A 21400-nucleotide genomic window follows, 5' to 3' on the forward strand; every position below is an offset into this window, starting at 1 on the left:
TATTCTTAACTGTCTTTGCATCTTGACATTTTGCATTTCCACTGTTCTATCCTTCAGTAATCTCCACCTGCAAGAAGCAGTTTTGCTTTTCTGTAAGAAACTGTCTATTTTACTTGACTATCTTGTTTTACTGTCTTACAATCACAAAAGGACATTTTTAAAGACAGTATTTTCTCAGGAAGTGGAAAGTTTGCCCAATATACACACTAATTCTCTGCATCAACAGGACTGACTCCCCACTGAATTTTTTCAAACCCAATTAAATACAGAGAAGGAAATTCAATAGTAAAAAAGAAGGTAGAGCAAAACACACTCAGGAGCCTCAAGAAACAGTAACAAACTCTTCTCCCATTCTAAACAGGTAAATATTAAAACAATCTACTGAGGTCATCTGATATGAACCAATACTGGCAGTATGTCAGAGCCCCCTTCCAAAAATCATGACTCAGAATTAATTATGCTTCAAAATATTAGTTTTCTTCCCTTACTTACCTGGAAGATCTTAGGGGCACTCACAAGAGATGCTAATGCAGATGACAGGGTGGCTGAGAAAATACCAGCAGAAATCAGTGGTGCAAATCCTGACACCATGCTCATGACCTGAAAAACAAAATTATTTTTCAAAAATATGTGAAAAAGCACAATTGGATGGCACCATTAACTACACAAGCAGAAAAAAAAATACTATGCACTCTTCACTTAAAAGCTCTCTGAATATCATGCATTCACATAAATGAATGAACTAGAAACAGAACACAAATGCATCCTGATTTCAGTACAGGAGACAGTAACTTTTCATACAATGCATCTATAATTTGAAGCTAAAATTATCAAGTGCAAAAGTCATCATGAGTAGAAGAAAAGAAGGAAGTAATGGAAGTGAAACACTGTGGAATGTGTTATCTATTCCAACTAACCTATTGCAGACTAATATTGTCTCAGAAAGCTCAAGTGATAAAATAAGTGAAACTGGGGAACATCTACTACACTGCCTCATATTTTACATTCTCTTTCTTGGTTCTGTCCAATACCTCCAATTATTGATACACTCCATTTTTGACTATGACACTGTTTTATAAATTTGAGAGATACCCCAGCAAAGCCTATGCAATATTTGGCATTTCAAAAGCTAGCAAATTATGCCTTAAGAGACTTTAGGAAGCTTCTCTAAGCTAGGAGAATATATTGGGAACCAGACCCAGCAGAACCAGTGTGCAGTGGTGTTAAACTCCCCCCTCTCCCTCCCCAACACAATCCAGACCTCCTGACCATGAACCAAGGAGCAAAAGGCAGATACCCATAGCAGAGAAATCTTCTTTGCAAGATCATGCAAAGTAGGGCAGAGTGGCCCTGTAACCACTGGTGTGTTGATACAGACACACAGTTCCTGCTGATAAGGGCCTCACTATGTTTGCCTGGTATTTACAGTTAAGGCAGTTTCCTAAATTTCAAACAATTGGGATCATGAAATACTGTATTTTGACTATTTCATCCCTTGGTCTGGCATCCTGAAGCAAAACAAAAATGCTGTATTAAAACAACTGAGTTTCTGCTACTTTCAACTTTCATCCAAAGTTGGGAAAAGAAAAAAAAAAAAAAAAAAAAAAAAAAAGAAAAAAAGCAGCTGTAACTTTTTGTTGGGAAGCTCTAGATTTGCCCAGAGCAAATTTTTGAAAACACTCTTCTACCAGGTGGCAGCCTGGGCACAGAATAACCTCTGACACTGAACAGAAATTTCAGAAGCCTGTGAGGACCTGTAATTCCCTGACTGTAACAGGAACTAAAGATGGTCTTCCCAGGCAGGTCTGACTAAACCTCTCTCATCTTCTGTCCTCACTTGGAGTTTCTCATCTAAAATTTCCACAGGTAAATCATAATACAAGCCATCCATCTGCTGCCTGAACACACCCAAACCCTGAGCTGCCCCAGCAGAACTTCAGATCAATTCTCTGCCAGAAGAACTGAGTGCAGCACAAAGTGTCCTGAAATGATAAAGTCATTACACAGAACTCAAACTGGCACTTTCTGCCTCAGAACCTGCCTGTTTACAAGCTGGAAGAGAAATACAACAGCCCTCCCTTATCTTAGGGGTTTATTTTAGTTTGTGCAGTTATTTGTTCCCCATACAGAGAAGTTGTTTCTTTTTTTTTTATCATACAGAAAAGAGATGTAAGTTTGAGCCTGAGAAGTGTACCAGCTTTGACACTCCCCTTCCCACACACACCATGCTCTGTATATGAAAAAAAATATCTTTCTTTACACCTAAAAATCAGAGATACAAAGTTGTGAGCTGTTATGAAATGGGCATGTTTCTCATTAGATAAACAGCCTCTCACACAAACATTTTCCTTCTGACACCTCCTGAGAGGACAGAATCAGACTCTTCCCAGAGATGCACAGCAAAAGGCAGGGTGAGAGAAAAAACAGCATGGGAGAGTCTCACTGGGTAATAGAAAAATGAAATTTTACATAGAAGGTTTTCAAAACTACAACAAAGCAGGGGGGTGTGAGGGGCATTCTCTGTGCTGCCTCTGTCCTAAAAAGTGACTTCTCCTAACTGACACCAACTCTTCTTTCCACTGAGAGAAGTAAGAACAGTTTGGGAGACAGAAACACTCTGTAAGTACAATTATCCTTTATGTTAAGAACCTTAAAAAGTCATGACTTAAAGACAGAGGGAACCAGCTACAGGCTATTCACAAATATGCACCTGACAATTATGTTGGTTCTTTTGAGCTTAAAACAAACAATGGAAGACATCAAATTCTGCAAATTTGTCCATCCCACAGGAGCAATTCTGACTTTCTCTGAACAAGAACAAAGTTAACACCACACAAGATACTCATATTATTCCACTATAACAATTCCATCAGTGGATTTCAGCTCAATCTCTAGCCAACTTTCTGTACACGTTAGGAAAACTATGGGCAAAGATGGGATTACCACAGACTAAGCTGCAATCAGAGGGCAGTAAGTTTATTTTCCTTGGATTTTTTCAAACCCTTACCAGTAGTTCATGAACAACCCAGTTGGCTGTGGTGAAAAACTATGAATTACCCCTTAACTTGTAGAGGACTTTGAATACTGTAACTTCATGTTTAATGAATGTAATGTTCCATTACCTTATTTCCATTAAAGAGGATGCTGTGATAAATATGTAAAACAGTCTTAAAAAAAAAATATCAGTGTGTATTTTCTAAAAAACTTTAAAATTTAGCAAACAAATTACTGTCAGAGGCTACCTATGATTACTCAGCATAACTACTGAAAAATGAGTACATCTAATCCCACCAGTGAATGATGACATTCAGGCCCCTAAAGAAAACTGCAGCACCACCATCTAAATCCAAGCAGTATAATCAGAAAGTGTAAATATTTATACCACCTGCACATAAACACCTAAGAGTTTTCAACATGTATGCATTCTTTTGCATTCCAGCTAGAGTGCACCACACACCTATTCCAGACAAAACTTGCATTTATGGAGGTAAGCATATTTAGCCTAAGACTCTCCTAATAAGCAACTAAAAAAAAAACCCAAGCCAGCAAATCCAAGGAAAAAAACCCCAAAACCTGTCAAAACAACAACAACCCAAAAAAGCACAAACAAAAAAACCCCCAAAAAATCCACGACTGAATAACCCAAAGAGAATCCCCAAAAATCCCCAAAATCCACACAACCCCATAAAAGATACAAACAAAACCAAACAAAAAACAAAAACTCACAAAAAATCACCCAAAAAACAAAGCACAAAAAAAAAAAAATCAACACACAAACCAAACACCAAACCAGCCCAAAAAACCCCAAAAAACACAAAAAAAAAAAACCAAAACCAAAACCCACACACACAAAAAAAACCAACAACCAAAAAACCAAACACAAAGCCCAGGATACAGATTAAGGAGGAAGTTTACCTGGAAATTGTTCATCAGCCCATAGTGACACCCTGACCCTGCCTGAGACTGACAGGATGAGAAGTCATAGTTTAGTTTGCAGGCTGCAGAAGTGCAATTTGTCAGCTCAGTGATAATGGTGTCATTAACATTCCCTGTGGCATCTCTAACTACACAGGAACCTACAAGGGACACAACAATAAAAAAAACATTAACAAACTGAACATGAATTTAAGGATATGTGTTAATTGCTTTTTATGTAAGCATAATCTCACAGAACAACATTAAAATACAGCATTTATTTCTTTAACACACTAAAGTACTAAGCCTAACCTCACTATGAAGAACAATTGGCAGGGGTGGCACTGGATGATCTTCAAGGTCCCTTCCATTCAAGCCATTTTATAGCTTTACAACTTTATATTTTCTCTTCTGGTCAATTTTCCTAGAGGAGTGCAGATTTGTTTTGTATGTACAGATGTTTGCAGACAGGTACACATTCTGCTGCACTTGGTTTTTTTTTTTCCAGTTACTATGACTCAGCCATTAAAAAAAGTAAGTTTCATGAAAGCCTGTTGCAATGTTTAAATAAGCCATCTCCTATGTGACCATGGTATTTTTCAGTTGGTGAAAAACAGACACAGAATACTTTTTTTTTTAATAATCATCACCCTAACTACTGTCCTCAGTTCATCTATGATTACTTTGGATTTTGCTGATCATGAAAATGCTGCAGAAAAAGCATTTCAGCCTGCAACTATTAAGAAAAACTGGAGAGTACTAAAAGACTATGAAATCTTGTATTTCAATGAGTTTTCAACTCATATGACAAAAAGTTGATCAGACTAAGTATTATTTAACATTCTGTGGCCTAACAGTAGAAGTGATCTAACTGTTTGAACACCAGGAAATACTTCCAGGGACTGGAATTAAACAAGGAGTGGGAAAAGTCTACAGAGCCAGTAAAACTCCCTTACTTTAATCATTTAGGAACATGAATGACAAGAACTGCCCAGCAACAGAACCCCATGACAGCTAAGGACCCAAATTAGCTACCTGCAAAGTAAGGAAGAAGGCAGAGATCTGCTGCAAGTTTAAATTTACTCAGTAATATTCCTAGGCATCTATGCCTGTTGTCTCTCTTCCATGGGGAAAATTAATTCCTAATTAGCTACACCATATATAAATTATAGTGAGATACCAGAACTTGATTAACAGCCCACAGCAACACCTGGTCCCAGTAGGTGGACATTAATTAATCCTTCCACTCTTCATTTCTTTTTTTAGTTACTTATTTTGCCTAATTAGTTAAATTACAGTAAAACTTTCCTACACTAAACACCTGTCCTATGCTTGTTTTGTGAGTATGTGGAAGAGCTGAGTTTTTTTTATTGTTTTCTTGTTTAACTGGGATTAAAAGCTCTGTAAGAGGAAAATGTTTCTCCTTCACTACATAAGTAGCCCCAACTACTCAAGCAATATATAATGCATTTGACAACATCTCAGCTGAACTATTTGTAAATAAAATGTTGTTGGTGACAGATGGCAGTGGCAGGCCCATTATATTGAACAAGTCATTAAATACCTGCAGTGCACCATCACAACCCTCCTCTTCCTCATTTCAAAGTTCAAACTCAGCTGATTTGACAGGACTTTCAGACATTTGAGGAATCAAAATATGGCAGAAAGAGACATGGCAGTAGGGACACACTTAATGTGAGCCTCAGTTTGGGAGAACACAAGACTGAAGCCAGGCAGGCAGGCAGGCTCAGCTGAAAACATTTAGATAAAAGTAACAATACTAAATGTTACTTTCTGTAACATTCAGAAAAGTTTTATCTATTTATATGATTCTGGCAGCCTTTTCCCTCGAAGTCTCTAAGTCTTCCTTCCTGTGAAAATAAAATTTCACCTTTTCACAGGCATTTATAAGCATGTTCATGCCAAAGTCAAATAGAACTTTGCCATGCTTTAAGCATTAGAAAGCTTACAGTCATCTCCATCAAGTTTTCTCCTTAATATATAAATTCCAGAGGTACTACAGCCCTTCAGACTGCAGTTCAGAGTGTTTAATTTTACTAGTGTTGTAAACACCTACAGTTTGGCTCTTGTCAATTAGTTTTACTTTCATAACTACAGGAAGCAGATACAGGAAGCAAGTCTTAATGCTACTCAGAACTTTGGGTTGCTTTTTTTTCCCCTTTTATTAGAGCTTCCCTTGTTTATAAAGCAATAAATGGAGTTCCTTGAAATGTGTGTTCTAGGATTTTTGATGCATATTGTCCTGTGAAATCTGCCACCTCATGCCACCTGCATTGTCTGCATTAGTCCTTTGCAAAAATATGAAACTGCACATACCTATGTCTCAGTTATCTTTTTGAAGTAGCTGCCTACCCCTAGCAGCAGGAACACTAATTTTCCTTTTTTCAGTCTTTTCTACTTAGTTTAGTTTTCTTACTTAGTACAGAGCATATAAATAGTGAGTTAAATTCAGAACATCTTCCTCTTCAGATATGCAACATTTACTAGCCCCTTCATTAGTGACTTGCTTACCACTCCTCTGGGGGAGGAATAGAAGCATTTGTATTTGTCCAGAATTCCTAAATCAATGCCTCACAAGGAGCTAAATTTCACTCATAACCTGACTCCTGCTGCCTTTTTCTAACTAGCAGAATTCAAAGCATAAGTCAGTACACAGCAGAACATTTTTGATGAATCAAACAATTTCACGTCCAGTTGGTTTTGCAAACTGCTTCTTTTGTCAATTTTTGTACTGCATTTTTCATGTTTGGAAGCTGATCAAAGGATCCCATTAATAAGCAAGTATTAACAATAATTTTAGTCTTGTGTGGGTTGAGGTTCCAAAGGATTCAAATCTGGTAGCAAGAGGTCTATGCAGTCAATCTAATTAGGAAATGAGTGTAGCTCATTATGCTGCAAAAAGCACAATCACTACAGAGCAACTATTTGGCAGAGCTACACTCCCACGTTCGCCAACAGACTAGCAAGATTAGTATCTTTGGAAAGGAAGTATCATTAGTGGTAAGATCAATGCCACTCTTAAAAATCGGAATTTCATTCAAAAGGCACCACAGCTATTATAAAACAAGGTCTTTCATATAAGAAAACTTACTACTGCTGTCAGAAACTAGTTTATGTGACATGAGTAAAAAAACATTTTAAATCACAGGCAAGAAACATGCATGATTCAATCACAAGCTTGTAATTTTAAAGTTAATAGAATTACTTTATGTGTGGGGAAAAACACAGTTAACCACTGGTGCTCTACATCAAAACTGGCATCAACCCCAGGGTGACTTATACAGAGGATTTCAAACTGTGGGGTGAGAAAGTCTGGGAAGTGAAGACTCTGATCAGACTGTGATTATTTCTCCTCTTTACACAAGAACATGACACTTCCAAAAGTGGACTGATAGAACTGAAGGCCTTTCTTGGATTCCTCCCTCAACAGGGGAATTACTGCTCAAGCATCCTCCCCACAGTGCTGCCTGATCATCTCACAGTTCACTGCAGGTAAGTGGCTGATTACCATAATCCTCAAAACAATACAGGTGTTTTTTCAGTGGGTGTTTCCAGTAAACATGCTTTTCTAATCCAGGGATTATCCCCCTGCTAAACTGTAAATCCTTGAAAGCAAATAAGTGCAACAAATGAGGAAACACCGTTAGAAGTTTTTTGTCATCCTGACTCTGAAGCAGACACTTTCCTTAGAAAAGCATCAGTCATTTCACAAAATTATAGAAGCAGCTAAAACTGAATCTCCCAACAGCAAAAACCAGAAACCTTTGGCTATTACTTTCCCATGCAGGAAAGTCAATTACATAATGACTTTACATAACAAATTACATAAAAACCGTATCAAAATACACCCTCGGAACGAACGTGAAAGGATAAAAGTTAAAAACATTCTCTATTTACCTACAGATACTGCAATTCCTACGTAAACCAATGTAGTGATTAAGATGGCCAACAGCGTTCCTTTAGGTATGGCTGACTGAGGATCCTGAAAGAAAAATGTCAGTGGACAGTGATGACACAGGTCAATGCACACTCCAGTGGTCCTGAACAATGTTTTTAATTCTCTACTCACCGCAAGGTCCCCCGAGATATTTGCACCAGCAAGTATGCCAGTGGCAGCAGGGAAGAAAATAGCAAACACAGAAAAGAAAGTTTCCTCTTGTCGGAAATCTGGTCCAAAATTCTCCATGAATATTTCAGCTGTGGGAGAAGATTTAAGTCTGTCAATATTCACCTGGAAGCTGAAGCATTAACCCATTCCAGCCACTATCAGATCAATAAAAAAAGCTGACAGTCACAGGACCTTAAAACTAAGTGTAGAACATTTAAGCTCTGATTCATCAATTCAAAGCAAGATTAAGCAGATTTAAAGGTAGAAAAAATACCTGTGCTATAATCTAGCTTTTAAAATTAAATACATATTCAAGTTTTAACCTAACTGCAGTAGTTTGAAGAAATCAGGAAAACAGTCTCCATAGTTAAGCAGGACTACAAGATATATTGGATGTCTAATTCAATTAAAACAGCTTGTTTTGCAAAAAAGGTATTGTTTACCACACTGTAAACTGTTGCAACATACCATTATAACCAAAGAATCCTTTGGGCTTCTTGCTGTCCAGAGGAATAAATGTTCCTATGACAAAGTCTCCAATAGCAAGAATGAGGATCACCAGCAGGACTATCTGTGCCTGAAACACAAAGACTGCTGTCAGACGGGAGAACTTGTTCTTTTCACAGTATCAAGTGCTGTGCTATAAAATGTAAATGTTTACTTGATTCCAAATTCAGCTTCACCTTCTCAGCATGTTCTCTGCAAAAAAATGAGGAAAGCTGGAGAGAACTTGTACCAGGATTTTTAATTAAGAAATACGAATAGTTTCCAAGTTTTATGCCTAAACAAAAAGGTTTATTATTACCAAACACTTCAAAATTGTACTCCTAAAGATAAAATGCTTGAAAGGACTTATTTTTCTATATATAAGCCTTCCAGAAGGAGCTCATTTGAGGAGATTCAAGAAATTCACATGAAAATAGCCAAAGGCAACACAAATGATACTACTGCATTATTAGCCATGGCCATACTTTGTCTTATACTTTAGAGTGTGCTATTTTCTGAAGCTTTTATTACATCCAGAATCAAACAAGCTTTTGTTTCCTATTTTATGCAAGGAACTAGGTTATTTTGCTACATTCTCATGTTCTCAACACTAACTTAGGAAATTAAATTGCAAATTACAATTACTTGTTATTTCCTTGTTTAGAGACTTATTTTATTACAACCTAGGTTTTTAGTCACTTTTCCACAGAACTATTATAAGCCCCACAAGTTGAACAAAAAGTACTTTAAACCATGCAACACATTAAAAGTGCAAAGAAAAGATAAATCTAGGCATTGCAGGGATGGTTCAGATCTTCATTTCAACAAGCAATCACAGTGCTGTTATCTTTTGGATTATTTGTTCCTTAGAAAGGAATGCCAGTAGCTTGGGGGAAGCTCTTCACAGACCTTTTTTAGGCCTAGGATGAGGAGTTAATATGCAATTATCACCGTGGCACTGCTGATGCCTACAAAACAAAGTTTTCAGCTCTGGAGAAAACAGGGTGGAGCAGTTATAAACAGAGAAAAAAGGACCTGGAGCAGGTTTTAAAGTCCACCTGAAGAAAAGAGTTTGTGCCCTGTATTTAAATCTTAGTAAAGCCTCAAGAATAGGTGAAAGGTGTAAGGATGCATGTTCGTGCTTACAGAAGTTTTCAGTAAGAAACAAACATGAAGTAATGACAGAGCAATTGCCACAAGTGGATTTCTCCAGTAACTAACCTAGGCTTCTCCCTGAAGCCAGGGGTGTTTCCTGCATATCTTACTTAAATTACAAAGTCTGAAAGAATGAGCTTCTACACAAGGAGCTCAGCAGTAAACTCTGTAAATCCATTTTTAAAAAAAAAAAAAACTTCCCTGGAACAAATCCCAGTCTGTCCTGACTTTCAGATGTATTTCAGAGGCATTATTATAGATTCCCCTGCTCCATTTCCCAAGGCATGGCTAAGGCACAGAGCACCACAGATCAAGAAGACATCAGTGTTTTGCTATGCTGAGTTTTATGTTAGCCCACATGAAATGCTTGTTTGACAGGTTCAGCCTATCACTGCCCCCACCTGCCTCCTTCCACAACACAGAAACCAGGTCTTGACTTTTACATTGAGGACAGGAGTTTTGAAAGCTACCAATAAAATAGGGATGACACTGCAGTAATACCACAATTCAGGCTTGATGTAGAAACATTAAATAGGGTATTTTCATGCAAACTATTGTCATATAACTGCTCATGCTACACAGCAAAATCAAGATACTTCTCATGACTTCAGGTGGCAGCAGCCAGAGGATTAATAACAAATAATTCTTCCAAAACAGTTCAGAATAAGGAGGTCAGCATTGTTTGCAGTTGGGTGTATAAAGATAGCATCAAAAATTCAAGTTAAGACAGTGAAGGGCTACTTGAGAGAAAGGCAAACAGTTTTTACAGAAGCTCAGTTTAGAAGATCTTGCCAAAGCAAATTTCTGTAAGTTTCTTCTCTCCCCAGTAGACCAAATAAATGCACTCAATCTTCACTCACTTCTTCCAGGATCCCTATTGCTTGGAAGCAACAGTGACAAAATACTCTCTCTCATTTTGATTATAAATATAATCTGATTGTTTCAAGAAACAACACTTCACAGAAAGGTTCCCTCAGCTGCCTCTCAGCGCAGAAAATAGGAGCTATTGTGATATAGATACAAGTTGGGAAGGAAGCCCCAGTGAGAAGCTCTGAACTTTTTTTTTTCTTTGAGCAAATTATGGACAGATATTCAGTAAAAGCCTACAAGGTGCAGACAGAGCAAGGTACACTGCCTCATAATGCCAAACACAAAACTGGTAAGGCAGCTTCTCTGTTGAGGTACTTTTAAGATCCCTTCAGCCAGAGCTGACCTAAGACTGTGCAACCACAAGTGAGGGAAGGAAGTTTCCCCTCCTACACATTCATCACCAGTGTTCAAAATCCTTCTCCATGCTGGGTCAGGGGAATGCATCCCACAGTTTTCAGGCTGTTCCCAGGTGAAAAACAAACCAGAAAAAGAATAGAAGAGAAGGAAGGGTACTGGGTTTGAGCTAGCAGAAACTACACAGCTCTAGATAGACTTTGGTACCAGTAGTGTGTTCTTCATCCTCAGAATTTGTGTAAAGTTCACAGTAAGGGAAAATTCCCATGCTTAAATTCTTACCTTCTCTTGTGCTGTAATTGCCCAGAAGAGGGAAATACAATTAATCTACTTCACAATGTCCTTAAAAGTGGATTATGCTGGAGTTTAAGGTTCTCATAGATGCTTAAGCTGGCAGTGAAGTGGTTTAAGATCTGAAATGTTGCTCAGAGCTGCATATGCTAGTGCCAGACCAAGACCTACTGCACAGAAGTCAACTGACTTCTAACATACTATCATGCAGTTCTGAACACAATGAATACACTAAAAATAAATTAGACAGCTAAGGTACAAAAAGAGAATGAAAATAACGAAGCAGAAAATTAAAAAGGAGTTCCTTACTTTTGCTTCCCACTCCATTCCTGCAATGGAAATGCCCAGCAGTATAACCACTGTGATAGCCCCTATGATTCTGATATCATTCATTTCATCAATCATCAATGTTCCATTTTCCTAACAAAACAAAAAAAAAAAAAAAAAACAGAGTCATACACTTAATCACATAAATACCTTCCCTACTAAAGAACAGCATTATATTCACTATAATTTATTACTAGTTACACCACAAATTTACTGACTGCAAATTCCTTTGAAGGATTCAAGTAATTTGGGATTTTTGCCTTGCTTTTGAATCAATGAATCTTCCAAATGGAAATGGTAAGGGCTGTTCAACCTGGAGAAGAGAGAGCTCCAGGGAGACCTTACTGCAATCACTTAACACTTAAAAGGGGACTTACAAGAAAAATGGGAACAGACTTTTAGATAAGCCTTGTGGTGGCAGAACAAGAAATAATGGTTTCAAACTAAAAGATGGCAGATTTAGACTACATGTAAGAAAGAAGGACTTTACAGTGAGAATGGTGAGGCCCTGGCACAGCTGTGGCTGCCCCTGGATCCCTGGCAGTGCCCAAGGCCAGGTTGGAAATTGGGGTTTGGAGAATCCTGGGACAGTGGAAGGTGTCCCTGCCATAGCAGGGGTGGCACTGAGTGGTCTTTAGGGTCCCTTTTAACCCAAATAATTTTGTGATTCTACCTGGATGAGGGACAGACTAGGTGACCCTGAAATGTCTCCTCCAAACCACACTGTTTTGTGATAGGATGAATCAAAACCCAAACATAATCTTTAACTTTACATATAAAGTACACACTTCATATACTCAAACATTTTATATGAAGTATAAAACTTTATATATACAAAGTATAATGAATACAAGCACTGTGATCCACATACCTTGAGTAGCTCAACAACTGTCTCTGCAAAACCAACAACATACATTGCCACTGCCACAGCATTGGCAAATGCAAAAATCAGACCTATGGCACCACCAAACTCTGGCCCCAGACTTCTGGAAATTAAGTAATATGCTCCTCCTGAAAGAAAAATAAAAAAAAGTAAAATGACAAACAGGTCCTCTATGACAGAGGCTAAAACAGAGAATCATCAGCAATTTAACATTTACATGAGCCAGAATCTACTCACTCTTTATTCCCTGATGTATTAAAACTAACCCTTAACTCAGTATTTTAGAGACAGACGTGCTGATTTCAGGAACATATTTCAAGTTCTTAGGAAAAGAGACCAGTTGGAACATGCACCACATTATACTATTCAGCTTTGCAACCTGTTCTATGGTTAAAAAACTGTAAAACACAAGCTGCAGTATAACTGGGCTTTTCATTTCAAACTGGTCAAAGCACTTGTGCAGTCAAGATCAGGAAACTGGCAAAGCAGACTGAATAAACCCACCAAAGTTCCAAATTTTCAAGACAAGTTTCTAAGAGCTCTGTTGTTAAAGGAACTTTTGCCCTCCAATGGGACTCTCAAGAGCCTGTTTTTTGTACTTTTGAGCTGGATAAAAACAACATCTCAAATCCCACATGACAAATGAAAATCTGAGTATCTGGAGTATTACAGGAAAGTAGTTTAGAACATGTAACAAAGGCATACTCCCCAAACTTATGGGTAAGCTTTCTAAAAGCAACAAAATCCTTCAGCCCCAGTCTGAAGCAACTGAGTGCATGTCAAAAATCTGCAACAGAAAATACTTAATTTCACTTCATTAGACTTCTTGGACAAATCCTGTATATGTACCCAGCTTGGTCATACTCTGGACTTCTTATGTAACATTTTAAAAAATCTTACTGTAATATAACAATTCCATAGGAACAGCTGTTCCTATGAAATTACACAGTTCTTCAAATTTAGCATTTCAAATTTTTTAATTAAGTACTATCTTAAAAAAAAAAGTTCCTATATTAATGGGAAAACCTGATATACATCATGGAATTAAAAAACAGAAAGAGCATTTAGAAATTAAGCTTGACATAATAACAACTCATAGCTGATCTTAGGTCTGTTTACTCTGTGTTAGTGAGGCTTTTCTCTTCATTCTTAACCTTAATGAAGGTAGTTTTCTAAGTTTCTACTTTTAATTCCATCCTATTTTTTTTCCTAGTAGCAGTTTTGTAATGTCATGAAGCGGTTTGATCATGTCAGAGGCACCAACCATTTCCAAAAATAGCTGACAACACCACAAAAACCATCACCGTGGAAAAGGGTGGAGCTAACTTACTGGGTTTGGAGAGTTACTTGTGTGAAGGTTTATTTCAGGACATGAACACATACAAGCACACACCAACTGGTGCAGCTCAGAAAAATCAGTAAAAAAAAAAAAAACCCCAAAAACCCCACCCTACTCATTCCTGGATATGTATCCTTAAAAATGTTTGCACTACAAAAATTTACCCAGTTACATTTCTTTCACAGCAGAAAAGCAAGATACAAGTTCAAATCTAATTTGTAGGCTACCTGTTGACTTTTTGTTAATTACTTGACTGTTTAATCACATACAGAACACTAGGAAGGCTTTGCTCCTCAGTAACATTAAAGTGTGCACTCCAGAGTGAAGAAAGCTACAAAAACTTCATGAAAATAGCATTACCTCCTCTTACAAATCCATTTGTGGCTATTGCTGAAGTAGACAGTCCTGTAATAGTTGTCACAACAGTGGCCATTCCAATAACCAAGACAGACAGACCTTTAGGGAAAAAAAGGTGAAAAACACTGTAAGCCCAGCAGTTTTAGAGTACAAACCTTCAATTAATTTCATTTAAATACTCAGTCTTGTAAATACAACACAAATTTACTTTCAAGGAAAAGGCTTCTTCTTTCCCCTCTCAGGATACAAATAAAACTGGGCAAAGATTCTCTTAAATCAGCAAGGTAAGAAGTGTACTCTAGAGATTCAAGGAAATACAGACCTTTTGCAGATCAGTCCAACACTAAGTTAAGCCTTTGAAAAGAATTGCTTATGTACTTACTACACAGTCTATATGCAGGTTTTAATAACCAGAGATCAAGAGTATATCTCTACAGCTCTCTGAAGACTTAAATGTCAATTTTAAAATACTTCCCTTGTACCTAAATGAAAAAGTCTAAGTAACTGGTTGAAGTTCTTGATAAGGATAAATTACCATAAAAACTGGCAATATTAAGATAATTTCCTATTCCGGTTTTAAGCAAAAGCTCAGGATCAACACCTCTTGTGGATCACACTTGAAAGTCATTTAAATATATTGAAATACATTGAAAATTACAGCATTAGTACCCATACCTATCCCAGCTTGTCCTACAATCCATGATAGTCTGATGAAGAGCATCACACCCCAAATATTCAGCATACATCGTACCTAGGGTAAAACAAAAATTTAACAGAGATAAGTTCTTGCATCCTCAGTCATTTTCACTAATTCTTCATTTCAGTTTTTAATGTTCTTAAAATCATCTTGCTGTTTTTCCTCACCACTTTTCAAATTATTTCACAAGAATATAATGTTATTATACAAGTTTAAGTTTGATTTTTAAAAGAAGGACTTAAATATGATTAAAATGTTACTACCTTAATCACAGAATTAAGAGTACTCCAATATCTGAAGCTTGCAGTATGTCTTAAGCAAACAACAATAATAATTTAGAACCTAACCTTTAAGATTCAAAATTCATACTATGGAATATATGACTTAAAAAATGATGGAAAGCTGTGATGACTGTGAGATCTACAACCCCAGTTTGTATCTCTCAGAAATCTCTCCCTCAAAAAAAAAAAAAAAGCGCTAAAGCAATACTCTACTAAATAACTTATCCTTCTTAAAATAAAAAAAAACTGCTGCAGCTTTCCATTTCTATAGCTTTTGTATCTTACAACACAGCTGCACAGTAAAAGGATGGAGAGGTATGCTTTTTTAATCCCTGCATTTACAACTCCAAGATCTTGAAAAAATAGAGTTTGCGTTGTACAGAACTTAGACAAGAGACTAAAATCAGATCTTGGATCTCTGTCTTAGCTAAAGAGTAAGATATCAATCCTCCAAAAGAGGAGATAAGGACCTCTCCAGACCACAGAAGTATGGTATGCATTTTTCTACTACAGTATCTTTTTCCTTGTTGGAAATCATGCAGTCTAAAAACTCTTAAAACCTGTCTAAGAAACCATAAACCCTTAAGAACTTAAAGCCCTGAAGTATTTATTGTCTTAAAATTCAGCTGAAGTGGGAGCAACCCTTCCTGAAATTATGGCATTTATCATGCCTCTCATACATAAAAATCTTTATACTACACTATCACAATGCCTGTCAATAAAAAAAGGTAGTTGGAAAGATCTGTAAGAATACATCAGCATCTGTGAGAAACTGAAGAGACACACATAAAACTTACCAGCACACCTTTTATCCAGCCAAACTTGACCACCCCTTTGCTGTCAGGTGTGTAAGCAGCAGCTGCATCCCCAGCTGGTGTCCCTTCCTCACCATTTGCATAGCCATCCTCAAAGGGCTCCTTGGAAAACAAAAAAGTTTATATTTTGTGTGACTGAGAGAACAGAGTGGGCATGTGAAACGTATGTTGTTAAAAAAAATAAAGACAAACTATCCTACTTCTGTAAACAGAAAAATTGAAAGAATTATATGAGAGAAGCTTTGAGTTGCTCCTTTACATCCTGTGCATGACATACATCTTGGATTTCACGTAATGTAAAACAAACTTATAAGAGCAAACTGTTTACAGCCAGCATGGTAAAGTATATTCAAGAATTAGTTCCAGATCCCTAAATAAGTCAAACACCTGGTCTGTAGAAAAAGAGCTGGAAGATTCCAAATGTACATGAATTTTTACTTCTTAATCTGAAAGTACAGACTGTTCTACCACAAGTTACTGGTCTCTGCTGTAGCACTTCCTGTATTCAGACTCAGCTGTCATTCGACCAATTTTTCAGGAAATAAATTATTAATTTCCCTGTAAACTATTCTACTACTCTTTGTAAGGTGATGCTGCCGGAAAGAAGGATGGGAGATCGGCATTTCATGGGAAAAGGAGGGAAGAGGAGTCTTTTCCCAAAAACTACTCCCCATTTAAATGGTAAGGCTGACAGATGGAGAAAACATCAGCCCATGGACAAAGGCCAACTTATGTCTTTTATTTACAATTCAACTCTCAACTTCAAAAACACAAAATCTCAACTTCAGATATCAATGAAAATATATGTGTACACACACACATATATGCTTATTAAAAGGCAGTTTTGCTTTGCCAAGCCAGGCAAATACCAGAACACTTAAACTCAAACATTTCCCACAATTGCTGCAAGAAAGCAAAAAGCACTCTAAGCTAAGAAAGTTAAGCTTATCCAAGGCAACAAGAATTAAGAATGGATACACTAAAAAGACCCTCAAAAACATCCAACAAACCAGCTCAAGCAGCACACTGTGAGGCAGCCTGCATCCCAGGTCTTAGAAAGAATTTATGCAATTAGAGGTTCAATCCCAATGAGGTAAATGGCAAAACCAGCACTTGCTAAGTAAGAGACAAAATAGAGTGGATACAAATAAAGCTTCCAAGTATACAAAGGGAAAGAGTAATAAAGATTAGGGTGATACACTTTACCAAATCCTTCCTACTCTTGATACATTACTACCACACACAGCCCAGCACTGAGTCCAGAAGAAATATTTCAAAATCTGTCAGTAATGAAGGGTGCCATCCATATGCTCTTATAATCAGCAGCAAACATATAAAACAGATTTTTAAATAAACAGATTATGTCAACCTTATCCAAAGGTCAACAGCACAGATTCACATCAATGCTTCTATCATTGACGCAGAATTATGAAATTCTCAGAGGAATAGATACACCTGCAACACACCTGGTGATCCTGTAAAGCACAAGCCTACCACTGTTAGGCAGAATCATGATCAGTTTCCAAATCATTACCTTTAACAGCCTCTTCTTTTAAAGAGGTAAATTACATTATCTCCAGAAAGGGTAACAACAACAACAACAACAACAAAAAACCTGAAGACATCTTATGTGTCATATACATTCTTTCATGTGTTATACACTGTGTCATATACACCAAAAATAGGACAAATAGAAACCTAACCCAGGAGTCACCCAGTTTGCTGACTGCAGCTTTCCTGGATAGAACTAATGGCTGTAAGTCTTGGGAGATTTGCACAGCCTTTGACCAGATGAATCCACTGATTGCTGATTTGTATTCAGGCACTCAAGCCAAATCAAGCAGTGGCACCTAATCACTTAGAGTGGTAAGAAGAACAATGAGGACCAAAAAGAGAATTGCAATGTGGTGCATTTCACAAATGCTGACCTGCCTGAACCAGAATTAAGAAAATATCTCCTACTCAAGCCTGAGGCTCATGCCAGAAGAGGATGAGCTGAACACCTACCCTGCTCCAACAGAAGTGCAAAATAAAATGCAAATATGCTTCTAAGCATTAATGCCTCCATTTATGACTTCTTACAGATGTGGGGAGGAAATGAAGAGAAAAAGAATGCATTAAAACAGGGGGCAGATTATAAACATGTTCTCAACTATACTTTGTTCTCAAAACCTCAAATCAAGTATGAGACAGTATAACCACTTATTACTTGTTCATATGAAACCCATTCTTACTCCTCATAGAAAACCATCACAGTATATTTAGAACAAACTCTATTTTAAACTATTATATAAAAGGAGTAGCATTCAAAATATCTAAACAATTTTTAAGCTTTGGCCAAAAAAACTTGCCAGCATTAGATAACATCTATTACAACAACACACATCATGTCTTTAATAAATAACAAAATTGTTCTCGGGGAAGTGTGGTCAGGGAGGATATCAAGGAATGGCAGGAGGATTCTGTATCTTCATGTCTTAAAATAGTGAAATGTGGCTAAACAGACTAAAGTGGTAATGCCTTTATTTTTTTTATTTTTTTTTTTTTAAACAAGCTTGGAGCTTGTTTGCTCCAAGTTCAGATTTGGTAAGAAGGTGGAGAAATATTATTGTATTTAGTCTAAGAAAGGATCACATACATCATGATGTGAGCATGGCTGGCCAAGCACTGGTAAAAGCTGCACACATGGCCAAGGTGACTCCCAAAGGTCACTTCTAAACCCCAACCACCATGTGGCAGCCACACATTTTACTGTAGTGCTCAAACAAGCCCACAGCTCAGTCTGTTGTGTTCTAGGCAGGAGACAATGGCTCACAACTGGTATTCTGAGTTATCAGTTACCAGATCAGCTCTGAGATACTGCACACTCTGAACACAGGAAAGTTTTGTTCTATGTCTCGTCTCTCCACACCATGCAATATTTCTCAGGAAAATATTTTGAGGCACGAGCAAAATGTAATAACTGAAAGGTTATTCCTGGTTATCAGTGCTGGTGGGTGCCCAATAAAGCACCACTGAGAACAGATATTGCAGAGTGTGGGCACAAAAGAATTTCACTCCAGAAGGCTCCAAGTTCAGCCCTCTAAGGCAATATTAAGAAAGCACCACTGTGGTCTCAGCTGTAAATCAAGGAGGCATAGTATTTTTCATGCTCGTTTTCATGAGGAAACAATGCTTCTACTCAAGTCAGACACTGAATGGAAAAAACTGCCCTAGCACTATTTTAGAACAGCCAATACAAGTATGATAAGATCTTCATAAACAGTCAAAAACACTAACACACTGTGGATTTGGAGGGGGTGTAACAAAAGGGGTAAGAAAAGGGGGTTTAGCATTTCAGATTAGAAACAGTCCTATTAACACAAATCTTAAAATAATCAGTCCAAAAATACTCAGTCGTGGCATTCATTTGCGCTGTTAAGTGAAAAATAATGTATGTTCACAAGCTGACAATTCTATCATACACTGAGAGGACTTCAGACAAGAAACAGTTAATTTCTGCTTCTACACAGATAATCTACTATTTCATCTCCAGTGCTGGATCATAACAATAAGTTATTTGTGACAATTGTGAATAGCCTCCACATCTATTAGAAGTAGATTAGTAATGAGAAAATACTTGGTATTTTGGTAGAGGAGATCTGAGATTTTTCACACACAGTCTGGAATACACTGGTGCATCAAAAAGTTCAGTAAAAATTGCTTTATTTAAGAGTTCTTGATAGCAGTGTATGCCACGCAGCATGATTTTTTTTTTTGTGGTGAACTTATCTAAATCCCATCTTAATGGCAATATACTTGGGCTATGTTGGAAATGTATGAGGTAATACCAGAATAAACACACATGAAGTCCTCAAGAATCCAAACTTGGAAGCCACAAGTAAAGGGCAGGACCACCAGCAAGTCTGCATGTACTACTATTTGCTGGATCTCACTGAACTGTGCTCTAGGTAGTCACTGATTTCTTTAGCTAATCCCTCCCACTGCTATTATTCTGTGCAAAAACAGGAGGCCAGAGAAGCACCTCAGACTGCAGCATTTAACTGCTTTTTCCATTCCTCAAGCTTGGCCAGCTGCAGGTTTAGCACATGTCATGTAATATGAGCCTCTTCTCACACAAACTCCCTAGAAAGGCTTCACAACAGCAGCTTCTTCTCATCTTGGCAGGATACAGTACTGAAGCTGGTTTCAATAGTTTATATTATCATAATGCTAAAAATCAAGAGTCTAATCTTTTCAAGCTGCAGCTTCTGCAAAGAACTATAAAAATGGGCTTCCAGTACATTTAATCAAGCTGCTTATACTGAAAACTGCTTTGTACTGACATTCTAAATTCTGGTATTAGATTCTGATACATACTTTACTGTGATTACCTACCTATATTCTGATGCTGAGCATAATTCTCTCATGCTTACTGAGAACAGAAAAAAAATAAACAAAGGATGCTACCTGAGAACCAACTTTGCCCAAAGAGTACTGACAGAACAATTCAATGCCCACACCACTCTGGGGCTGGGGATGTTTGCAGGAATCCTTCTTCACCCAAGTGAAGCTTTCACACGTCTCCTGCAGCCCTTCACTGTGGCTCACAGCACTACTGCCAACCTGTTCACAGCCCTTACAATCACAACTTCTTGTTTACATCTCCCAAAGGTTCATTTGGCAGGCACTGCCATTTTAAGATGCCTTATTTTGTGGGAGGAAACAAACAGTAAAATGTATTGATCCAGATGCAGCAGACCATCTGTCACAACAGAGGAAGAATCATTATTTGGAGAGATTACACTCTCAAATATCCCAGCTCCAGACGTGCACACTATTAAGACTTTGGCTACAAAATCTGCTCTTTCCACAGTCAAAACTGTTCAAAACATACATGAAAAAAGAGCTTATAAACATATGTTTTTGTTTTCTTTTGCTTTTCTAATTAAGAGGATACTTTAGCCAGAGCATAGATAAAAATGACAATAAAGAAAGCTACCTAAGTATGTAAGTTACATAAGAATTACTAGACATTTTGCCTCAAATGATGGCAACACTTCAAAGGATTTTTAAACACTACCAAAGATCTTTTCCTTGAAAGAGCAAATGAACATTTGGACTCTAGCTCCCACCACCTGTGACACTTCCAAGAAGCTGAACAGAAGATTTCAAAAGTGCTAAATGTATTTAATGCATAGAGTAACTGCACAGAATAATTCTACAGCTATGGTGTTTACTTCTGATATAACAGAACTTTTGAAAACAATCTGTACTAGTACAAGCGTGATGCTGTTTGATAAAGAATAAATAATAAGCTAGGTATTAAATGCTGTCTGAAGGACACCAAGCCATATCAAATATATCTGTTCTTTAAACATTACTTTTGCAGCATGTTGACGTTTGCAGTCATAGAATTCCCAGTTTTTGTCTACAGGTCAGTTTGGTAAGTTGTTTTTATATTTAAATGCTTTTATCTACACAACTGTCAAAGACATCAAGAGGACTGAACTTTCCTTTCC

General features: G+C 37.3%; 1 protein-coding gene across 1 annotated transcript in view; it reads right to left on the reverse strand.

Annotated features, from left to right (window-relative positions):
- The window catches only part of SLC12A2 (solute carrier family 12 member 2), a 52089-nt gene that overhangs the window by 19708 nt on the left and 10981 nt on the right, over positions 1–21400 (reverse strand). Inside the window, exons 2-11 of the mRNA XM_079331353.1 lie at positions 15882–16001; positions 14782–14857; positions 14110–14205; positions 12399–12538; positions 11510–11620; positions 8513–8621; positions 8006–8133; positions 7834–7918; positions 3916–4076; positions 493–600 (exon numbers count right to left, since the gene is read on the reverse strand). Of these exons, the coding sequence (XP_079187479.1) occupies positions 493–600; positions 3916–4076; positions 7834–7918; positions 8006–8133; positions 8513–8621; positions 11510–11620; positions 12399–12538; positions 14110–14205; positions 14782–14857; positions 15882–16001 (1134 nt within the window). The remainder of the gene's footprint in view (positions 1–492; positions 601–3915; positions 4077–7833; positions 7919–8005; positions 8134–8512; positions 8622–11509; positions 11621–12398; positions 12539–14109; positions 14206–14781; positions 14858–15881; positions 16002–21400) is intronic.

The sequence above is a fragment of the Erithacus rubecula genome, assembly GCF_903797595.1.
Source record: "Erithacus rubecula genome assembly, contig: SUPER_Z_unloc_3, whole genome shotgun sequence".
In the NCBI taxonomy this organism is placed as follows: domain Eukaryota; kingdom Metazoa; phylum Chordata; class Aves; order Passeriformes; family Muscicapidae; genus Erithacus; species Erithacus rubecula.